The sequence below is a fragment of the Strongylocentrotus purpuratus genome, unplaced genomic scaffold, assembly GCF_000002235.5.
Source record: "Strongylocentrotus purpuratus isolate Spur 01 unplaced genomic scaffold, Spur_5.0 spur5_contig_844, whole genome shotgun sequence".
Taxonomy (NCBI): Eukaryota; Metazoa; Echinodermata; class Echinoidea; order Camarodonta; family Strongylocentrotidae; genus Strongylocentrotus; species Strongylocentrotus purpuratus.
In genome coordinates this window covers 284,382-305,495 of record NW_022145551.1, presented here as the reverse complement: position 1 = coordinate 305,495, position 21,114 = coordinate 284,382, and the positions used below count along the sequence as shown (strand labels likewise).

The 21,114-nt window shown below is 37.4% G+C and overlaps 1 protein-coding gene across 2 annotated transcripts; it reads right to left on the bottom strand.

Annotated features, from left to right (window-relative positions):
• Positions 1 to 4,907: 4,907 nt before the first annotated feature.
• On the bottom strand, positions 4,908 to 20,888 carry LOC100893637. Of its 2 annotated transcripts, none has more exons than XM_030990656.1 (2): positions 20,566 to 20,888; positions 4,908 to 9,662 (listed from the first exon to the last, which is right to left on the bottom strand). In XM_030990656.1, the coding sequence occupies exon 2, from the start codon at positions 9,566 to 9,568 to the stop codon at positions 7,169 to 7,171; it is 2,400 nt and encodes a 799-aa protein (XP_030846516.1). In that variant the 5' UTR covers positions 9,569 to 9,662; positions 20,566 to 20,888; the 3' UTR covers positions 4,908 to 7,168. The 2 variants fall into 2 exon arrangements, with proteins under 2 accessions (XP_030846516.1, XP_003729616.1); XM_003729568.3 differs by lacking the exon at positions 20,566 to 20,888 and adding an exon at positions 13,258 to 13,343.
• Between the last annotated feature and the right edge of the window lie 226 nt (positions 20,889 to 21,114).

Genomic DNA, 21,114 nt, shown 5'->3' with positions numbered 1-21,114 from the left:
TCGTGGAACCAAGGAGAACTCACATCTCCCTGGTGGAACTCAACGCGTTTTCGACAATGTATTGCGTTCTCTTTTAGATTTTGTTTTATTTTACCTGAATTGTCAAGCGTAAGACATGTATATATTTAGAATGCGGGGTGTATAATGGGGATAGCTAGGGACATTGGCAGGATAAGCCCCCTACCCCCCCCCCCCCCACCCCCCAAAATGAACTAGAAATTAGCTTGTTCCGGAGGGTATTTCATAACATTGATTAACCAAGAAGCTCCTAGCTTGGTCTAACCTTGATACAGAAATTTTAAAAGAAATAGGCGTAAACTCTTCCAGTATACATAATTCCACCAATTGTATATAGAGAATAATATCATGAAACACATAGCTTGGTCATATAAGTAATTTATTATTGTTTATAAAGGAATGGCTATATATTTTCAATTATCAAGCTTAGATTGATTGAACAAAATGTCAAACGAGAATAGTTAATAAAGTTTTATAAAATCCAAGGAAAGAAAATAAGAAACTTCAGCAAATCGATGTACTACTCTCCAACAAAATATACAGCTTTTTAACATATTCAGACTATTATATACAGTGTGCAGTAGAACATCACATTGTTTTTATAAGAACATGTTTCTAGATAAGTCATGTTCCGGACAGAGGTACAACTATGATCAATAGTTTTTTTTTGCGGTAAAAGATTTTTTTTTTTTAATTCCCTCAAGATGTTACTCATCCGATTCTCAAATCATTTAACTTTATTCAAATCAACTTAATGACAGAGTGAAGTGAACATGGCGTCAATTTACAATGAAAAAGAGTCTTTGATTATTTTCAAAAATTTAGTTGGATGAGTCAGAAATTCGTCATTTAAAATCAACTTTAAAGTGGCGAAGTAACGGGAAGGGGCAAAAAAGAAAGGAAATTACAGATGTAGATAGGGAGAGAGGGAATTTATAAGCCTGTCTGAAAAAACACTGAACGACCCCCTCCTATACCTTACCACCCCCCCCCCCCCCCCCCCCCCCGGCCGTGTTCTTTAGCATGTCATCCATCTTGTAAACGGGATTGTCCCTGTAAGTGGAGGATCCAGGATTCCATAACAGAGGGGGAGAGGACGATGGGGGAGGGGGCACAAATCCTAAAATTCTGTGACAAGCCCCCCCCCCCCCCTTTGAATCCCATATGTACTACTTGTAGCTGCTTGCTCCCTCTATATAGAAAAACAAGCCTAATCGGTGACCATTGGTCCCCCATGATTCCTCTTCTTCTTATGTTAATTGAGAGCTGAGTTGATGAGACAGCCACCTGTCAGTTAGCACCCTGGGTGGTCTAATCCCTCTTGGCCAAACTAGTACAGACGGTCTTTAAAAAAGTCACCATATTATCTATAGTGACACAGCAATGTTTCAGCGGTTGCTCATGCTCAACATGTAAGAGTAAGCGTGAACATACAAACCGCTGTGTCAGTCCTGGAGAAGAAAAAAAATCTACACTTTCCATGAACTCTTGACTTCTAACTTGTATTTAAAAGCAGGAAATACGAAGTTTTCTGTTCACCGACATCAAAAATAAAGAAATGGCAATCCTTATGATATTCGAGGGAGGGAGTTTTCCCCTTTTTATTTATTCATTACATGAAATATGCAGACGGCAGGAAATTATTAATAAATCATAATTTTACCCGGGGCTCTCTATGATCTTACACTTAATGTAGAAAACGTTGATAGAAATCTGCATGCTGCACTTAAAAGATTACCCTTTAATCATCAATACAGAATAATACAGCCCGGAATACATGCGGTAATTCTCGTAATAACCAAGAAAAAGAAGAAAATTGCAGGTGAAATAAGCTTATAGCTTTATATTCCATGCATATTTAAAAAACCACAAGAACTTTTCATGAAATTATTTGACAGTTTAAAGTCGTCCAAAATATATCACTTAAAATCATAAATACAACATGATAGACTTTTGAAAGGGCACGCAGGGCAGGGATATGATAGGAGGAATTTGAGCTTTATGTCATTTGTCTTTTGCGGGTGAATTGCCATTTGGTCGACACCCAGTCCGTCTACTATTACCGGCGTAGGCTATATTAATGAGGCGCGATAGCTCAGTTGGTAGAGCAGTGGTCTCGTAATCCGGCGACCCAGGTTCGAAACCAAGTCCATGCGCTAGACAAGTGCCCTTTGGTATTAAGACATTAATCTTCATTACCAGATCCCTCGGAGAGGACCTAAAGCCGTCGGTCCTCAGTGGTTGCTTACTAAACAAGCATTTATGCTTTCACAGCAGTCAGGTAAAAAAAAAACACTTCTACTACAATAATCATTTTCTCTACTTATCGTTTTGTCTAATGACCATTTAGGCTAATAGTTATTAGGTCTAGTCTGCATATGGTCTGATACCCCATACTAACCATTTGGTCTATTGTTTATTTAGTCTAGTAACCAGTTAGTCTAATTCCCAATTGATCTAATACCCGTTTCGTCCACCATCCATCAAGTCTATTAATCATTTGATGATTATTTTTTATTCATGATTAAATGACTATTAGACCATATGGGTAGCAGACAAAATGGACTTTAGACGAACTGGGAATAATTCCGACTGGAAATGGACTAAATGATGAGTAATACTCCAGGGGGGTGTTTCACAAAGATTCTAAGTTGAACTTATCTCTAAGTTGGACTTAAAAATTATGGAAAGCAGTTAGCATCTTTGAAAAAAAATAGTAAAATGTATTTTTATAGGCATAAAATGTTGATTCAAATCATTCATATTTTCTATCATCAAGGAGATTTCATGTTCTTGGTGTGGAATTTATAAAAAAAAGTCTAAAATACTTGAATTTTTGCTTTTGAATATATTTCATTTTAAGGCTCCAATGGCTGTCCATAATTGTTAAGTCCAACTTAGTGTTAAGTTCTACTTAGGATCTTTGTGAAACACCCCCCAGTTTGGGTAGTAGACGAACTGGTTGTAGACCAAACGCCTATAAACCTTTTTTTGCGTCCCGCTTCCTAATTTTGGCAGAGAGTAATTGACTATATTTCACTGGTTGACTTTGTTTGATAGCTTTAATACCTGCTTCTTCTTTTTTAAATAGAAAAACCATATGCTTCACATCAATTACGCGCGTGTAGAGATTGATGTAATCTCAGTAGTACATGAATGTCCCTAATGCTACAGTCACACGGCCATGTTACGGACCTGCGGATGCTTACGTATATTTCATCCGCAGCAAAATTTTGAGATTTTCAAAATTCCGCTGCGGATCTGGGTATGTCTGCGGATCCTGCGGATTGAATTACGGATGGATACGGATGCTTACGGATGATACGGATCCTTGCGGATGCTTACGGACTTTTATCCGTAAGCATCCGCAGCTACCGTAAGTGGCCGTGTGACTGTGCCATAAGCGCTTAGGTTTACTACAGCAAGAAAAGAAACATTTCACTTGTTTTTGTTTAATATTTCACTTCTCACTCATTGCATGCAGTGATACGCGAATTTCACGTTATTTCTTCAACGTGATCTTGTAAGTTTATTCGTTATTAAATCTCAAGGTAGACAAAATATTAGACATAATGCAGTTTCTCTCGTACCATTATTGCTGATTATTCGTCAACAAAACATTACAAAATATAAAAGGGCACCTTATAGTGTAACTCTCCATCTTTATAATCAAGGATAACAATTCGATTAATTAAAACAAAAATTATTCCCCCCCCCCCTCCCCCAGGCAGGAACAAGAGATGCAAAATACTCATAGGGATCACTGAAATGCAACCCTCAGTCTAAGATTACGTTTACAAAGGAAAATCTGAGATCTCAGACTAACTCCTTTTGCTAAACCCGATTTAAGTTGTAGGATAATACTTTACGGGCCGATGGCAATGACACAAACTCCTTCCTTCCTTTCTTTCCAGGATTTGCTGCCATCTACGTTAAAAAACTATTTAGTTTTTGCGACCAGGCGAAGAACACATACAGACAGGCACCGTTTATATCACTTTTCTCCTCCCACCCCCCGGGACGCGAATATTTTTTTTACACGCTAGTCTGGCCAGTTTCGCCGTAATACTAGTAAAAGTGCGCTGGAGGTAAAGCCTACATATAGGCATGCACTAGGCCTACCGCAGTTTAACTTGATTGCTCTCTAGCTGAACGTTCGGTCGTTCGTGTCTCAAGCTTAGATCAAGATTAATGTAAAGTTCCTAAATTAAATTAAAATAGATTAAGTTTTTGAATTCCATCGCCCAATGGCTGAGATGGCCGTCTCATTTAAAAGGGCCAGCTATGTCTTTATCTGATGATTGTCATGCACGATGTACATGTTTATCATCATGCTCCTCGCATGTAGGCTGCTAGACTAATATTAGTCGTTTCAATGGTGTATATCATAGAAATGGCCAGGCTAGCGTGTAAAAAAAATTGCGCCCCCGGGACTCTCATCCAATCGAATCCACAATCTTCCCCCACTGGCACTGCCTTTTTCCTTTTTGATCTTAGAATTCAATCAGGGCCCGTCTTATACAGAGTTGCGATTGAACAGAATCAATCGCAAGCTCTCTTTAATATCATCCTTACTCTTACCATGTACGTATTTTCTTCTTCATCTTCTTTTCTTCCTCCCTCTCTCCAACCCCCCCCCCTCTCTCTCTATTCGCGTCTCTCCCCCACACCCCTTCATCAGTTCTCTTTCTCTTTCTCTCTCTCTCTCTCTATTTCTCTCTCTATCTCTCTCTCTCTCTATTTCTCTCTCTCTCTCTCTCTCTCTCTCTCTCTCTCCCTCCATCTCTTGTTCTCCTGTTTGTTTCCTCTATCACTTTACCATAAAGATTTACTGAACTTGAATCAATTTCCAAATGCAGTCATTAAATGCACACAGACAACGATCACTGTTTACATTTTCACATTTTATTGGCAGGGCAAAGCATTCATGAATGCAAATAAGACTTGTTTAATGTCCATTACGTCATGTCCATGCCTAAAACACAGTAAAACAATAATTGCACTCAACAAAACTAATTAAATTTGTAATTCCCCAACTTCATCAGGAGTCAATTTTTTAGGTAAATTCTACGCCCAGCGAGAAACCTAGCTGGGCGTACCGTCAATACGGACGGATATATGGATCCCGCCATCTTCGGCTTGCAGCATGTAGGGAAAGGAGAGAATGATCGCGAAATATAATAACGCTGTTCAGATTCTGGACTAAAGTCGGACAAGCTCTCGGATCACCAACATCAAATGACCGTTCTTTAATTATATGCATAAATCTTTAAAGATATCTGTAAACTGGCGTTTATCAATATAATTATTTCAAGATCCCGAACCAATCTAAAGAAAAAAATATCCTCCAAACGTACCGAAGCAATCTTTTAACCAGGGTGTCCATTATAATGTTGTTGCGTCAGTTGAGATACAGAGGGGCGTTAACACAATTATCTTATTGAATGACAGGAGTTCACGACTTTCGAATTCCAGCAGTCGCTTTTAAAACATGTGCAAAACTTCCAATGCATCCGTGTGTGGGTGTGCGTGTGCGTGTAATTTTATTTTTTATTTTATCTACGTCTGCGGACCGACCATTAACGTCACCAAGTGCATTAAAATAGTGCGTTATAAGTATTAACCGAAGCTTGTAAACCAAAGCAAAAAAAAACTGCAAACAGACAATCTTTCAATTTAGAACATTTGATTTTTTAAATATAATTTCTTGTAACATTTAATTGTACCTTTTGAGGAACGCCCAAATATCATCAGATACTTTGGCAAATGCTAAAAAAATCTGCGAACCTAAAGTTTGTTCCTTTTGGTCCCTGTCTCATTTATATAAACAGAAGTTGCGATTGATACGTATTGATCGTAAGGCCTCCAATCTATCGCAAAGTTACATATTCCTATTTGAAATGACAATATTGATAATTATAATAATGTCGTGTTTACCCAAGGTTGCATACAAACTAAAAGTATAATTTTGTGTCATAAATGTAAATCAGGAAACAGTCTCCTTCGAAAGCCAAATCAATATGAACAATTGTAAAATTTCTAAAAAGGTGCGTAGTTTGTGTATGGTCGTAGGCCTTAGCGATGTGCTTTACATAGTTGACTCAAAATTAATAAAAAAATAATATTCAGAGATTATGTAGAGTTTAATTGGATGATCATGAACGTTATTCTTCCAGACATTTGAAGAGCCATGCTTTTCAGGGAACATTTTGTTTAATATGATGTTCATCCACACTTGTATAATACAATGCTAACGCCCACAAATTATTGTTCACCTCTTCCCAGAACTCAACCTTCTCTTTAAAGCCAATTTTGACTCTCTGTCCTTCCCCTTGTTCATGTAATAATATCATACTTCATATGAAACAGGCTTTAGGAATTAGTTGCTTTATAGGTTCAATTATATTTTGCGTAATTCAACTACTTTTAATGTTTCTCCCGATTCATTTATTATTTAATTCAAATCGTAAACGCAGATAATAATCATGATAATATTCCTCGCGCATTAGGCCCCTTATTCAGGTACAGTTGTAATATGATATCATAGTATCAAGGGTGCAAAGAACTATTTGTTTCCAATTAAGTACTTTCGGAGCGAGATGTTCTTATCGAATTGTGGCATTTTATTATTTGACGACCCTAGGGAAAACCTATTTCATTATAAAGCATTGCGTACACAACCACGTCAACTGAGGAAAGCCCCTATAATATGCGACATTTATTGTTCTGTATGCAGAAGGAAACTTAATTAACCGGAGGTGATAAATAGAACATGATAAGATTAAATGCGAACTCCTGGAGATGTTTGTAATATTGGTTTTCTGACTGCTTTTAAAGTTTGTAGAATGAGTACACTTTTTTTTCTTCATATATTTGAACTGCTGCTGAAAGTTTACCAAAGCATACCTACATCTTAACCAAAACACGTGCTTTAGTGATTAGTTCGCTCATGTCAAACCTTTTTGATAATACAAATCTTTTCGACCTTCACCGATTTCGTGTATTCTTTGACAAAAATCAACTTGTTAATATGCCGTTACCTATCATAACCATTGTTATGCCTTAAATTAATCTTAGCTTCGTCATATTTTAAAACTTAATAGTTTCTACTCCTTTATCCAAGACAAGGGTGCAGGGGTTACGTTTTGCTTTAGTTGAAGGCAGGACTTACAAACACCACATGCTTGGTGCTCAAGGGCGCCCCCTTCGTCTTCATGACCCCTGAAGCTACATCAAATGCCCTCGATCGCCTGGCGTTGACATGTCTGTCTCGACTCTTGAGCAGTCTCGCTGGCAGACGAGACATCATCCTTTCCAGGGAACGGCTCGAAATGGTCGTCATCTGACTTTCGAGACCGTTGACGTCCGCGATCTCCAACTGTTTGACCGACGCTCTCAAATCGTTCCTGATGTTGTTGTTGGTGTTGGTCGACTTGGAGTATGGTATCCCGACCCCCTCATCATTTTTGCAGCCCTCCTTGTCTACAGAGTCTTCGCTTTTACCTTCAAGTGGTTCGCTCTTCAGAGAAAACGTATCAGCAGCGTCATTCACGTTGTTATCACTTTCAAGATATGTTGCCTTTGTATTATTGATATCGGCGTTGCTACCAGTATGACCAAAGGCCTTTGACTCCTTGGTGAAGCTGTCTTTGAAACTTGTAGGTTTCAAGCAGCTCGTTTCGGCTTCGATTGTCACTACGTTCACCGGCTCTCCATGGACGCCCTTTTTCGGCCTATCCCCCACCTTTACATCTCTATCGAGTGCCTCTTCGCTTATCCGGTTAACGATTGCGCCTTCAGCCATCTGCGCGAGGAACTCCGGTAAGGATACACTAGCAAGTGTTGCATCAACAGGTGTCGTTGGCGGTTGGTGAGGGACATTGTACAAACGCGGTAGTCCATTTTCCGGTGTAACGTCATTTAGCGCTTGTTGCTCAAAGAACTGCCTTTGCAGTTCCGCAAACGCTTCAATCTCTTTGGCAGAATCTGCTTTGGTCGGGATTCTACCACCTGTTATACAAATGGCATTGTAGCCTAGGCGACTGTTTAACCGACGGGGTTTTGATTTGCGTTTCTGTTGACCGGTATTCAAAATATTCGACTGCAGGGTGATCTCTTTAGGTTCGTGGGTCATCGGTCTTTCTAGTTCGTCCTGGAATGACAGATCAGCTGGCAGTGATTTGGACGTGAATTGGCTGGAGGCGTGCAGTCGTTCATGCTCACGCTTGAAATTATACATCGGATATTGCATGCGTAGTTTATGACGCTCCTTATCTAGGAAATCTGCTGGGAGGTACCCATTCAACGATTGTCCAATATCAAGGGTAGGCACCCTACTTGAAGACCTGGTATAAAGTCTTTCCAACTCTGGAGGAAGCGGTTGACTGCAGACTCCAACGCTATTCCCTGGTGTTATGACACCGGTCATATCTGGACGTTCGGTTTCTTGATCCCTGCTATGACCATTATCCCTTAAGTTTAACTGACTCCGGTCTCCATCGATCTCTAGTCGCTTCGGCGAATGCTCCTCTGCAAACATTTCTTCCAGACTGTGGGTCCTTGCACGCTTCTCTCTAGCGTCCGAAGACCACTCTTGACTGTGACTCTGAAGCATATCTTTTTTATTGTTCAATGTGTCCGATCGCTGCAGCATGGACATCAGTGATACTTTGCGAAGGTATTCACTGTAAGTCATCTTGCCAGTACGAACCTCAGCAGCCCATCTTCCCAGAAGAATCTTCCGAGTCATTTCATCCGGAGCATCCTTTGGAGTTGTGCCCTCCGATGTACAGGTGTGGGTCAATGCCGGTTGACAGCGCGGTTGAAGATCGGGCAAGTGGATACCTTGACCGTCGAAGGCATCATCTGAGTAATCATCAACAACTGGAACCCGTACCTGGATTAGAGGTGTATTTAGTCTTGTTACAGTATCAATAGCATTTGAATCAAGACCTTGTCCTTGCATAGTATTTGGAAGCTCCAGATCCTTTCCTCGAGGCGAATTCATTATTCCGTTGAGCAATTGCAACTTTTGCGTATATATTGCGGGAACAGGCTTCCATTCAGATCCCGTCCGTCTTTCCTTTAACTTTTGTCGGGATTTGTTCGAAGCGTCCTGGATGATTTTCCAGTTGTTGCCGTTCCGATCGCGAATCTCCATGATGTGCGGTAACCGCAGTTCCTCCTTTGGCTCGACAACACCTGAATCCCCCAAGGGTTTACAGAACCTAGGCGACACCTGCGCACTTCCGGTGTCACCTACATGATTCTTCAGCTGTTGCTTTAAGCCCCGCGTTGCTTCCTTGATGATATCTTCTGATGCCTTCGAACTTGCAACAGGTGGTAGCTTCACCTCAACATCCGGCCGTGACAGAGCAGGCTTCTTCGCATGATTCACCTTACACTGACCGTTCGGACCAAACAATCCCGGGTTGCTTTTGGCGAAGAGTTCCTTGGAATCGTAGCTCTTCCCTTTGCAAGTGCAGTGTTGCTTATGCAGTGCTGTATTGACGCTGTTGGTGAACAATTGGAGGAAGGCTCCCGTCTGCATGTCGTTGGGGTCCGGGAGAGAGGGATTCGGTGGCCGGGACTGAACCGGATGTTCTGCTATCTCCTTCCATTGTCGGGTGAGGTCTTCCTGATAACTGAAAGACACAAAGGGGAGATAAGGTTGAAACGATTCTGCTAGCTCTCCACATAGTTGCTGTACACATTTGTTAAAGCCCCTCTAAAGTGTTAGGAGCCCCAACAATTTGATGGCCAAATTTCACTTAAATTGTATCATAATATGAAAGAGGATTTCATTTAAAATGCATTTCTAAGGATTTCTAGGATTTTAAATGTGCTCGAAGTCGAATAATGATGAAATAATACAATATTTAGATTTCTACGTACAACAAAAAACCCAATTTATCTATCTGTTATTGACAATTGCCTTCAAACCCATTTATTTATTTATTTATTTTTATTTTATTTTTATTTATTTATTTATTTATTTTTTGGGGGGGGGGATCTTTGTGTGCCTTAAATGACATCCTCTTTCACATTATGATACACTTTGATTGAAATTTTGCCATCAGATATTTGGAGAATTCGGTAATCCCAACACTTTAAGAGGACTCAAGGTATTCGTAATATTCAGCGTTTCACGTGGGTTTGGAAGTAGAAGCAATTTATTTATTTAGTTATTTATGCAATGTAAAGCAAACAAACAGACACAAAAACACCTTGGAAGTTTAAAGAAAAGTGATCAGCATTTTTGTGTCGAATTCAGAGTTTATATATTTCTGATTATAATCCAAAGAAAATAGGATCACTCTCATGTTTTAAAACACAGGATAACAAAATTCAAATTCAAGTGTAACGAAGACAATTGAGTACAAATGTCACAATTACAATAAAAAATAATAACACAACTAATGTGTACTAATACATGCCCCTTCAGAAACATGATAGAGAGGTGGTAATAAATAACATTGCTCGCAATACCTTTTATAATCTTAATTATAACCATGTTAACAATAGATACATGTAGTAAAAAAAAAATTAAAAAGTCAAATTCAAATTCTAAAGAAGTGGAAACTATACGCTAAGTTTTTTTTTTGTTGTTGTTGATATTAAAGCATGTATCATTCAACCTGGTATCATAAAATTTCATTTTTCTTTTAACCATTAGTTTAAAATTTTCGGAAGGCCTCACCGAAGCCGGGGAAATACATTTGAAAGTTTTCCGGCTCCTTCGCTATTAAAGAATTGTACAATATGACTAAAATGCCTACATATTAACGCATAACTGTACACGAAGTGATATGCACATAGTAACAATTTACTGTGTGTTCTTAGTCCCGGGGCTCTTCAAAATGATGTTGAGTATGAAAGCTTTAATTTCTCCGCAACCTGAATATCATTTCATAATATTTCATTGTATGATACTCGAGTTCTACGAAAAGATCTCCTAGTATTAAACAAGAAACTTATACCAAACTTGTGTATAATAACATTTTGTGTAAAATGAAAATCTCTTATAATATTGACAAAGACATATATGACACACCGTCGGCTGATTTGTTCACAAGTCTTAAATGGATGACACTAGACAAGCGGTTTGAGTTAAGTCGCGTTATGATGATATATAAATGCGTTCATAACTTAGCACCTTCTTACCTTCAGGTAGGCTTAATCAATCCTAATGATGTACATGAGCATCATACAAGGCAAATAGACAGTGGGTGTTTATGTGTGCCTAGATTTCATACTGATTGTTATAAGTGTAGCCCCATTGTTTCTTCCATTTTTGAATGGAATAAGCTAGATAATTCGATGAGAAAGTCTTCCTCTGTCAATTCATTTAAGAGATTGTTTAAACAAAGTTGTAATTTGTAAATGGCTCAGTCGAACATACACTACGTGCATCTTTTGTAATATTAACATGACTTATTCACATAATTGCGACTTAATCAATATTTTCCTATTGACATTACTGTTGAACTAGGTTAATGATATATGTCTACTTTGCAAACGAGTATTATTTTTTAACTGTTCTGTATAAACGTTATGCTTTTTGATGTAAATATGTTCATGTTTATTCAGGGCCCCATGGAAAACTACTACTTATTGGTGAATGGGCTACCTTGTCAAAAGATTAGAAATAAATTATATATAAATTAAAAGAACGAGGAAGTTGTTTCATCACTGTCGTAACTCATACCAAGTTCAAACTATAGCAAGATGAGTATACAAGAAATAGTTTTAAAAGAATGAATACGGTTGATGAATCACTCAAGACAAAACTCCACCGTATTTAATTGAACACATTTATGATACAATGAATTAGTTTGCCATGCACCAATGTTCTTTCATTAAAATTAAAATCTCTTAAAATCTTATTTGATACCTAATGAGCCTGTTTTTGTATGTAAAGAAGAACACACAGGAAAGATTAAACAAGAACAAATATTCCGTAACATTTTACAGTCCACGTCATGAGACTCAACTTTTTCACTAATTTTTTTTTTATTTCAGAGTGGCGCCTGAATATCTCGGCGTTGGAGGGGGTAGACCCCAAAAAATCATGTTAAAACCCTAGTCACATCGACAAGACCGACACCAGACAGACACGACATTGAACGGAAATGATACATTACGTCTATGGCCCAGAATCGGTCGGCTTGGAGTCGGTCAGAAGTCGGTTTGGCGATGTGACTGAGATATTAGTTAGAAGGAGTTCTCACGCCCTAGTAACATGTAATTTAAACAAAATTAAAATGAATATTGTAGAAAATGTCCAATGAAAGAAAATTTAATATCGGATGGATAAACTCGACAAATATTTATTCTAGATAAACATATAATCATTCAGATATATGATATGTTAAATAATGGAAAAAGTTTTTGACTAATTTGGGCAAAATATGTCCCCTTTCAAGAAATGTCCATGCATCTAACCATTATACAAACTTTGTATAATCATTTGTTGTTTAAACTGAGTATACATCATTTACTAAAACGTTCACAATTTCAACGCGATGCCTTTCATATTTGTATCATAAACAGAATTAATCACATGGCCTAAAGTATATAATATTATATTAATATGTTTCAATATAAAAAGGAAATACATTTTCCCTAACGGAATAGTAACATTTTAGTTTTCGACAACTAACTTGTTCGAAAATAACATTTGCCGGAATAGCTTTTATTTTCCTGCTTTCTATGAACAAAGTTCTTTTATTCTTTTTTTGTTTATTTTTCCGCTTGTCTATGATTGTTTTGCTTGTTTGTTTGCTTTTGGTCTTTTGTTTTATTATAATACAAGCTGGTATATTTGTTCAAACATTGCCTATCTTTATTAATTCTTGTCGTTGTATAACTTTGTTCTTATTCATAATTTTATTGGAAATAAATATAATGGATACACAACGTTTATCCTGCCAGATATTACTCACTTCATGATATGAAATTGGTCTCAATAGTTGACTGACCATACCAATCATGTTCTTTCTTCGATTATTTCTAGATTTATTAATGTGTAACATATTGAATAATATCGATCATAATACAGCATTTTCTTTCCCTTTTGTTTTTCTTTTTCCAAGTTGTGTTCAATCGGAATGTTCCATGGATCAACCGGCGCGACCCCCACGGGTTTCACCCCATGCCCTCTCGCTCAACCGGCGCCTCACTCAGCCGCAATATAACCCACTTCACAATCATACTCCAAACAAATAAAATGATCATTACCTTCCTTCCGAAGGAATTCTCGTTGCCATGGTGATTTATCAATATCCTGTCATCTTACGAGAAAAGCAGTAATTGTATATCCAATACAGCCACAAGGCGCCATTTTGGTAGGGTTACGATAGAGGGATTATTGCTATATTCCTTCCGTAGCAACCAAAGAGTATAGACTACTGATATAAAAGTACGTGACTTCTTGTTGCATTAATTATTCGAAGCTCCACGCGGGGGTCGATATGACCGGTGTTGTTTCCTCTCCCACCTCATTCTCCAATCATTATCAATATTTAATGAGGAACTAGCTCCTGACTCGAGGGGTAACAAAAGAAGGATTGATCCGATACGAAGGGGTAAGAAAAACTCTACACGGTAGGTGAGCAGAGGGGTGCGACGCCGGTGTCTGGTATCGGGTGAGGGGGGCCATAGGGGTGAAAGGTTAAAGGAAGGGGTGGTATCCTGCCCCCATTAGCATGGATGTGGTTGCTATGTTGATGGTAGGGGGGTTTTACAGACTGCAGAAGATGTGGACGTGATGGAATGAGCAGACTTGATGTAAATTGTTTGGGATGTGACGTGACGAAATGTTAATCTCGAGCAAAACCCCTTGTTTCTCTTCATGCTCTCCCCCCCCCCCCTCTCTCTCTCTCTCTCTCTCTCTATCTCTCTCTCTCTCTCTATCTCTCTCTCTCTCTATCTCTCTCTCTCTGTCTCCCCTTCTCTCTCCCCCTTTCTCTCTCTCTCTCTCTCTCTCTTTCTCTCTCATTCTCTAACCCGCATTCCAGCACCAGTTATCATGAGTATATACCACTTATTAAACTGACCAAAAACAAACCTCGTTTTTCTATTGTGACGTTTACTTTGCGGGGTGCTTCACGCGAGTTGTACAAACCTCAAATGACAATTATGTCTTTCACTAAGTATTGTCTGATCATACACGTGTTATTGAAAAGCGTCAATAAATGCCTTTGACTGTTCCATTGATCAGTTCTATCGCCTGGGGACTATTACCATCGCGAAGCCGCAGTGCTATCGATCGCGGCGGAGGCTACCCAGTGGAGAAATGCACGCTGACGACGAACATCGCATTAACAGTTCGTTGCCAGGCAACGTACTGGTAACTCGACGGAGGTGAAGGGCAAATTTATCGATATACCTATGAAGAATGAAGGGGGGGGGGGGGTGAGAATGAATGAATAAATAAAACGAAATAAATAAATAAATAAATAAATAAGGTAAGTAAATGAATTAATGAAGACAACGAAAAAAAGAAAGAAAGAAAGAAACGAAGAAAGAAAGAAAGAAACGAAGAAAGAAATGAAGAAGAAAAAAGACAGGAAGGAAGATATAAAGAAAAAGAAAATGAGAAAAAAAGAAAAAAGGTTGAAAGAAAGAATGTAAAGAAGAAGAGAAAAAGGGTCCCGCGTGCTTTAAAAGTATTCAGACATAGTGTTTTTGTTTTGTTAATAAACTGGGTAGAGAGAGATGAGTAGGGTTTATAATAAAATATTTGTAACTAAAATATTGGCCCAAGTGATCTTGAATAACGCCTCATATAATGCAAATTTGTAACTAGGCAAAACAAGAACAAAATATATACAATATAAATTGGACAAGTTTAATATTAAAAGTGAACATTTTGGTCAATATTCGTTCACGTTGTGTGATGGCATAATAGATTCCTCTAATCGTTGTGCCTCAAACCTAATACTCAAAATGTAATTAGTCTGGAGGTTTCCCCTCGATACTTATTCTGATAACCTATGGGACCGAGTTAGGGGAAAGAAAGAAAGAAGGGGAGAGAGGGAGAGGAAGCTAGACAGAGAGAGAGAGAGAGAGAGAAAAACGTATATACAAAATGGACAGGCAGACAAAGAGAATGGGAGAGAGAGGGATAGGGGGCGAGAAAAATGGTGGGAAGTAAATAGAGAGAGAGAGAGGGGGGTTGGGGGAAAGGAGAAAGATCGAAGGAAAGATATTAATTAAATTAAATCGATTTTCATTAATCGACAGCATTACTCACTAGGATTGATGTGATTTCTTGATTAAACATTAAATTGGTGCTCTAAACTCTACAAAAAGCATGAAAAACAAAAAAGGATTAAATGTTTTAAGTGCACATAATGCAATAATTACGTCGTGCATATAGCATAGCAAAAAAAAAACAATTGAAGTATTTTCTTTCATTCCGTCTGGCATAACACGAACCAAACACATCAATTTGTTATTTTGTATCGTTTTGATGGTGATAAGAAAGTTCTTTTCATTCAGGGAACGGCTTTACTTTTTGCGTTTAAAGCATGTTAGAAAACACTTTGAAAATACTCTTTTTCAATATTGTTTTGTATACATCTGATATAGCAAAATCAAATATTGTGACATTTGGCTTACAGACCATGACTTGCTTTTTTATTCATAATCAGCGTTTTTCTTTTTCCCATTACCTTTCTCGAATGCATATTTGTGTTGATCAAAATAGAATGAATACAATTTTGATCTTTTTGACAACCAATCTGACATCTTGGATAACGCTTTTTGTGAAATTGAATGATCTTCGTTAAGTTCGTTTCCGTGTTTTGAAAGGGAAGTAGAAAGTGTCGTGCGACTGGTGTCGTGTCAAGGAATTTTAGTTTTATTTTAATCCATATTATGCCTGAGAGGGGGGGAAGAGAAAGTCTGATTGGGAGGTAGAAAGAGAAGAAAAAGAAAGAGAGATAGATAACGAGATTGATAGAGAGAGAAGGGAGGGGACATAGAGAAAGATAGATAGACCGAATGGGATAGAGGGAGATATAGATGGACAGAAGGAAAGGAATATAATTAGGTATAGAGGGGGAAAAGATTGGAAGGGAGAGAGGTTGATAGGGAGATAGATTGATAGAGAGAGAAAATACTTTACAAAAGACAGAGTGGGAGGAATAGGAGAGAGAGAGAGAGAGAGAGAGAGAGAGAGAGAGAGACAAAATAAAGAAAGACAGAGAACAAGAAACTACATGAGAAAAAGGGAGCACGACCCTATGCTTCCCTAAGAGATTTTTTAGCAACGATGAAAGCAATGAAGTATCATTACAGAGGATAAACAAAATGTTAGAGAAATACTTTAATCAAATACCTCTTTCGTCAATACTTCAAATTTGTAGATACTATGAAAAGAAAAAGAGAAGGGTTTAAGCTGACACGCAAAAATGACGAGCCTAAAATAATTTGTCATTTCGTTTCCTATTATCACGATTATGCTTTCCCCATCAGCACAAGACAATAATATTATAATGTTTAATCCTGTCATAATGGTAATAACACCGTAGTCTGCAAGTACAGAAACGATTCCTGAAGCTTTGAGCAGAGCCTAGATCTGTCTGTTTCTCCATTGACCTACTACTCCGTGGTTTCTAGTTGTGTCACATAGCCTATTCTAGTCTCATTTTGCAGACCTTGTTAATGGTTTGTGCCTGCAAAATATTAACACCAAACGACAAGGTTCCCATTAAATGATGATTATGATAATGATAATAATAATATTTCGCTTTTATATAGCGCCCAATACATCGATACAACGATGTGGCTAAGCGCTTTACAGATATATTATTAGCCCGGTCATCGGATTCAGGTTCATTTGGCAAGCGCACACTTGCTCATCCAATCACATGAACTTCCGCATCCTATACCGAGTACCCATAAACACCTGGGTGGAGAGAAGCAAGTGCAGGTAAATATCTTGCCAAAGGATATTAGTTTCGTGTCGGGATTCGAACCGTCGACCTTCGCATCTCCAGTCAAGCGCCTTAAACCACTCGACCATGACACTCCTGATTATGATCACCAGTGGCGGTTATAGAGTTTTTTTCCCACATGCTCGAATGTATACAGAGAACAAACATACAGAGATCAAACAACATACAACAGGGAGGATATTACAGCTGTAAACAATATTATAAACTTTGCAAGTTTAGTTGCGTTATTGACAATTGAATAAAGTTTACAGCTTGAACATTATTCAAAGTAAGACTATTTCTATGTGACATGTGAACATGAGGAGCTTATTAGAAAACATGGCTTGCAGTGGTAAGCCTCTCTTAAAACTGAAGTACAAGAAATTATTTATAATGACCAATAAAGTATGAAGCTGTGTGTGTTTTTAAATGTTTAACAAGAGAAATTACGAGGACAGGGTACAAGGGCAAATGAAAATAGGTACATAATCTAGAAACGCTGTATAACAAAAAAATCGAAAGATTTGAAGAAAAAAACAGGCGTAAGTTAAACAAAAAGATCAAGAATAGAATTTGTTGGTAAAAGTAATTATTTATAATCACCAATAAAGTATGAAGCTTTTTTTTTCTTTTTTGTTGTTGAGTGTTTAACAAGAGAAATTACGGGGACAGGATACGAGGGTAATTGAAAATAGGTAAATAATGTAAAAATACAGTATAACAAGAAAGTCGAAAGATTGATGTGTCCTCCCTGTGAAGAGAAAAACAGGCGTAAATTAAACAACATCAAGAATATAATTTATTGGTAAAAGTAATTATTTATGATTAACAATAAAGTATGAAGCTGTGTTGGTTGTTTAACAAGAGAAATTGTGTTCTCCATGAGTCCTCCATTTGAAGAGAAAAGCAGGCGTAAGTTAAAAAAGATCAAGAATAGAATTTGTTGGTAAAAGTAATTATTTATAATCACCAATAAAGTATGAAGCTGTGTTGGTTGTTTAACAAGAGAAATTGTGTTCTCCATGAGTCCTCCATTTGAAGAGAAAAGCAGGCGTAAGTTAAAAAAGATCAAGAATAGAATTTGTTGGTAAAAGTAATTATTTATAATCACCAATAAATTATGAAGCTGTGTGGGTTTTTTAATTGAAAGAGAAATTATGAGGACAGGGTACAAGGGCAATTGAAAATAGGTATATAATGTAGAAAGTAGAAACACATAATTATATAACAAAAAAAGTCGAAAGACTGACGTGTCCTCCATTTGAAGCACAAAGCAGGCGTAAGCCTTTAATAAAGATCAAGAATAGAATTTGTTGGTAAAAGTAATTATTTATAATTATTTATAAAGTGTTTAACAAGAGAAATTACCAGGACAGGACACAGATGAAAATAGGTACATAATGTAGAAACAGGCAGTATTACAAAAAGTCGAAAGATTGATCCATATGAATCGAAAAGCAAGTGAAAGTTAGAAAAGACCAAGAAAATAATGTAAGAGTCACTAGAGGGTTAGGCCGGGGATCACGATTAATTATAACGTTGATGCTTTATTTTGTTGTTATTTGCTGTTGTTATTGGTTTATTTATTTATTGGCGGCACCATCAAAGATGTACTCGACAAATACGCAAAACTAACGTGTTTGACGCCCCCTCCCCCCACGGAGATAATACTTTCCCTTTTACACACACGGATATTCGATTTTCTTTTTTTACATCTAATTATACGTTTCTTTTTATTAAAAAAATACAAAAGGCGGATCGCAAAGCGAGATGTGAGGGACTTGGCGTGGTCGCGCTCTTGAGAAATCAAAAGATTAATTCCCCCGAAGGGATTTAAACAGAAAAAGCGTTGAGCGTCAGTTCTTTAATTCTGCTATATATCCCTTTTATCCCTTTCACTCGCTATAACGAGCCATTGGATGTAGACTTCTCGAAACCTTTAATAAACAATAAAGAGTGAGCGAAGACTCCGAGAGCCCTTGTCCGCGGTAGGACTGAATAAATCAAATGATACAAGATGAAATCGATTAAAGTTATCCCGCTTTTTTTTATTTATTTCATACGTTTCAACTTGTTGGTATTGCTTCCCTGCTATTAGTGGCATTTACAGAGAATAATTAAAGCATTTATATTTGGAAACTGATTATTGAAAGCAGTATACGTGTTTGTTCGCTCGAAGCAATGAATTATTCACGTATAAACAAAGAAGGAATCCATCTACAGACGTCATAAAGAATATGAATTCGTTGAAAATAAAAAAAAACACTTTGTTTCTGTATACCTTGCCAAATCGATTACTTCAAATGCAAACTGCCTCTTTGATAGAACTTCACCATACATTATCCTGGTATCTTAGGAAGAAGAGAAATTCATTTTCACCCGCAGTTTCTTTATATCTGGCGAAGATTTTCATAAATTAGTAATTAAGATGTACTAACACAATACTGTAACAAAGTTGCTTGAATACTCGGATTTATCCATAGATTTGTTAACTGAGAAGTCATCCTTGAAAATTTTTGTGTCAGGATGTATTTTAAGAACCTCTCTGGTAGAAAAAAAAATGTATATCGTGATATCGCTGAAAAAGCAAGTATAGTAGAAATGAAAGTTTATGAGAATAGGTATCCTTGTTTTGTTCGATTAGGTATATTCCATTATGTATCTAAATTGTGTTTCTTCTACTGATGTTGACGCCCCATTTGAAATATGAAGTTAAAAGCCATTCAATATGGTACTGAAAGCGCCCTTGAGATGATTTTCGGAAGACTTTAGACCGTGCTTAGGGTAGTTTAGAAGTCAAAAATAGCCATTGGTGACATCTCTTGTCAGAGGTAGATCCCGACAGAGCAACAGTTTGAATTATTCTTAAGGCAGAGACTTAATGTGGGTTAGAATGGCAATCATTCTGTTTGAACTTTGAAATTAAGTTTGGGGTTAGGATTGCGAATTGATTTAGTGTTGGGTCCAAGGTGAATATATATAGGGAATTTCTATGGAGTGATTGTCGCAGGCGCAAGTATCGTACACCCCTAGTTACACAATACGTCTGTTCAAAGCCAGAAAGGCATTAACCCGTTGACTACTGAATTATCCAATGCCCATAGACTTAACACAGAGACCACCAGGTTCCAGTAAGCAATGGGTTAACTCTGTTATGAGGTATACAAGTTAACGCCCTTCTGGCTCCAAACAGACGATATTACACTTAAACATTTTAACGTTGCAACATGAAGGTATCATTATTAGTCTTGGTCTTGTCTTAATCATGTTAGTATACACCAAATGAATTCAATTCATGCATGATTACTGTTATTCCTCATACGTCTATTAAAGTAGTAAACATAAGGATTTTTTGTTATAGCTACCTTTATCGTATTCAAAATGATATTTTGCAATTATTTTTTACGAAGAAGGGAAGTAGATTAATGATGGAAAAAAAAGCTTTCTCGATTTAATTCATATATATATTTTTATGGAGGAGGAAAGTAAAGTATTTAAATTAGTTTTCTATATAGCAAACTGAACATATTTTATACGAGCACAAAATACAAAACGTTCTTAAAGGCATTATTTTGATTAAAAAAACCGTCTTAATTAGTCTTACCTTGATAAAGAAAACTGCTGATTTATTTAGTTGATCCCCCAAGAGAGAGAGATCCCCAGTGCGTTGGTCAGAACTGATATGAAAAGCTGCCAGGACTTCTTTCCACGTGTTTCTCTAATTAGTCTAAGACATCTTGTGTGCTTTAAGCAATTAATAACGCTTTCCATACAATTGATAATGCATGTAACAGCGTCCGACTAAATAAAGATCGTGATTAGTGCTGGTTCAACGATAACATGCCCATCCTATTCAAACTATTGAATGAGAAAGAAGACAAAATAAAGAAACGTCCTGGATCGCTTGCAGTTATATCGATTGAGTCCTCCCCTACTCCACATGGGGCAATGTGTGTGCCCCTGTCCTCCTAATTGGCCCCCTAAAATAGACACTAAAAATTAGTCCGTGCTACATAATTATGGTCACCAGTTACCAAGCAATAATCGCATTTCTTCTTAACACACGTCTTATATGCGATTGAAGAGATTTGTTCCTTTGTCAGTGTATAGAGTTGGAAGAACTTTTATGGTTTTGTGGTATTCATGTATATTT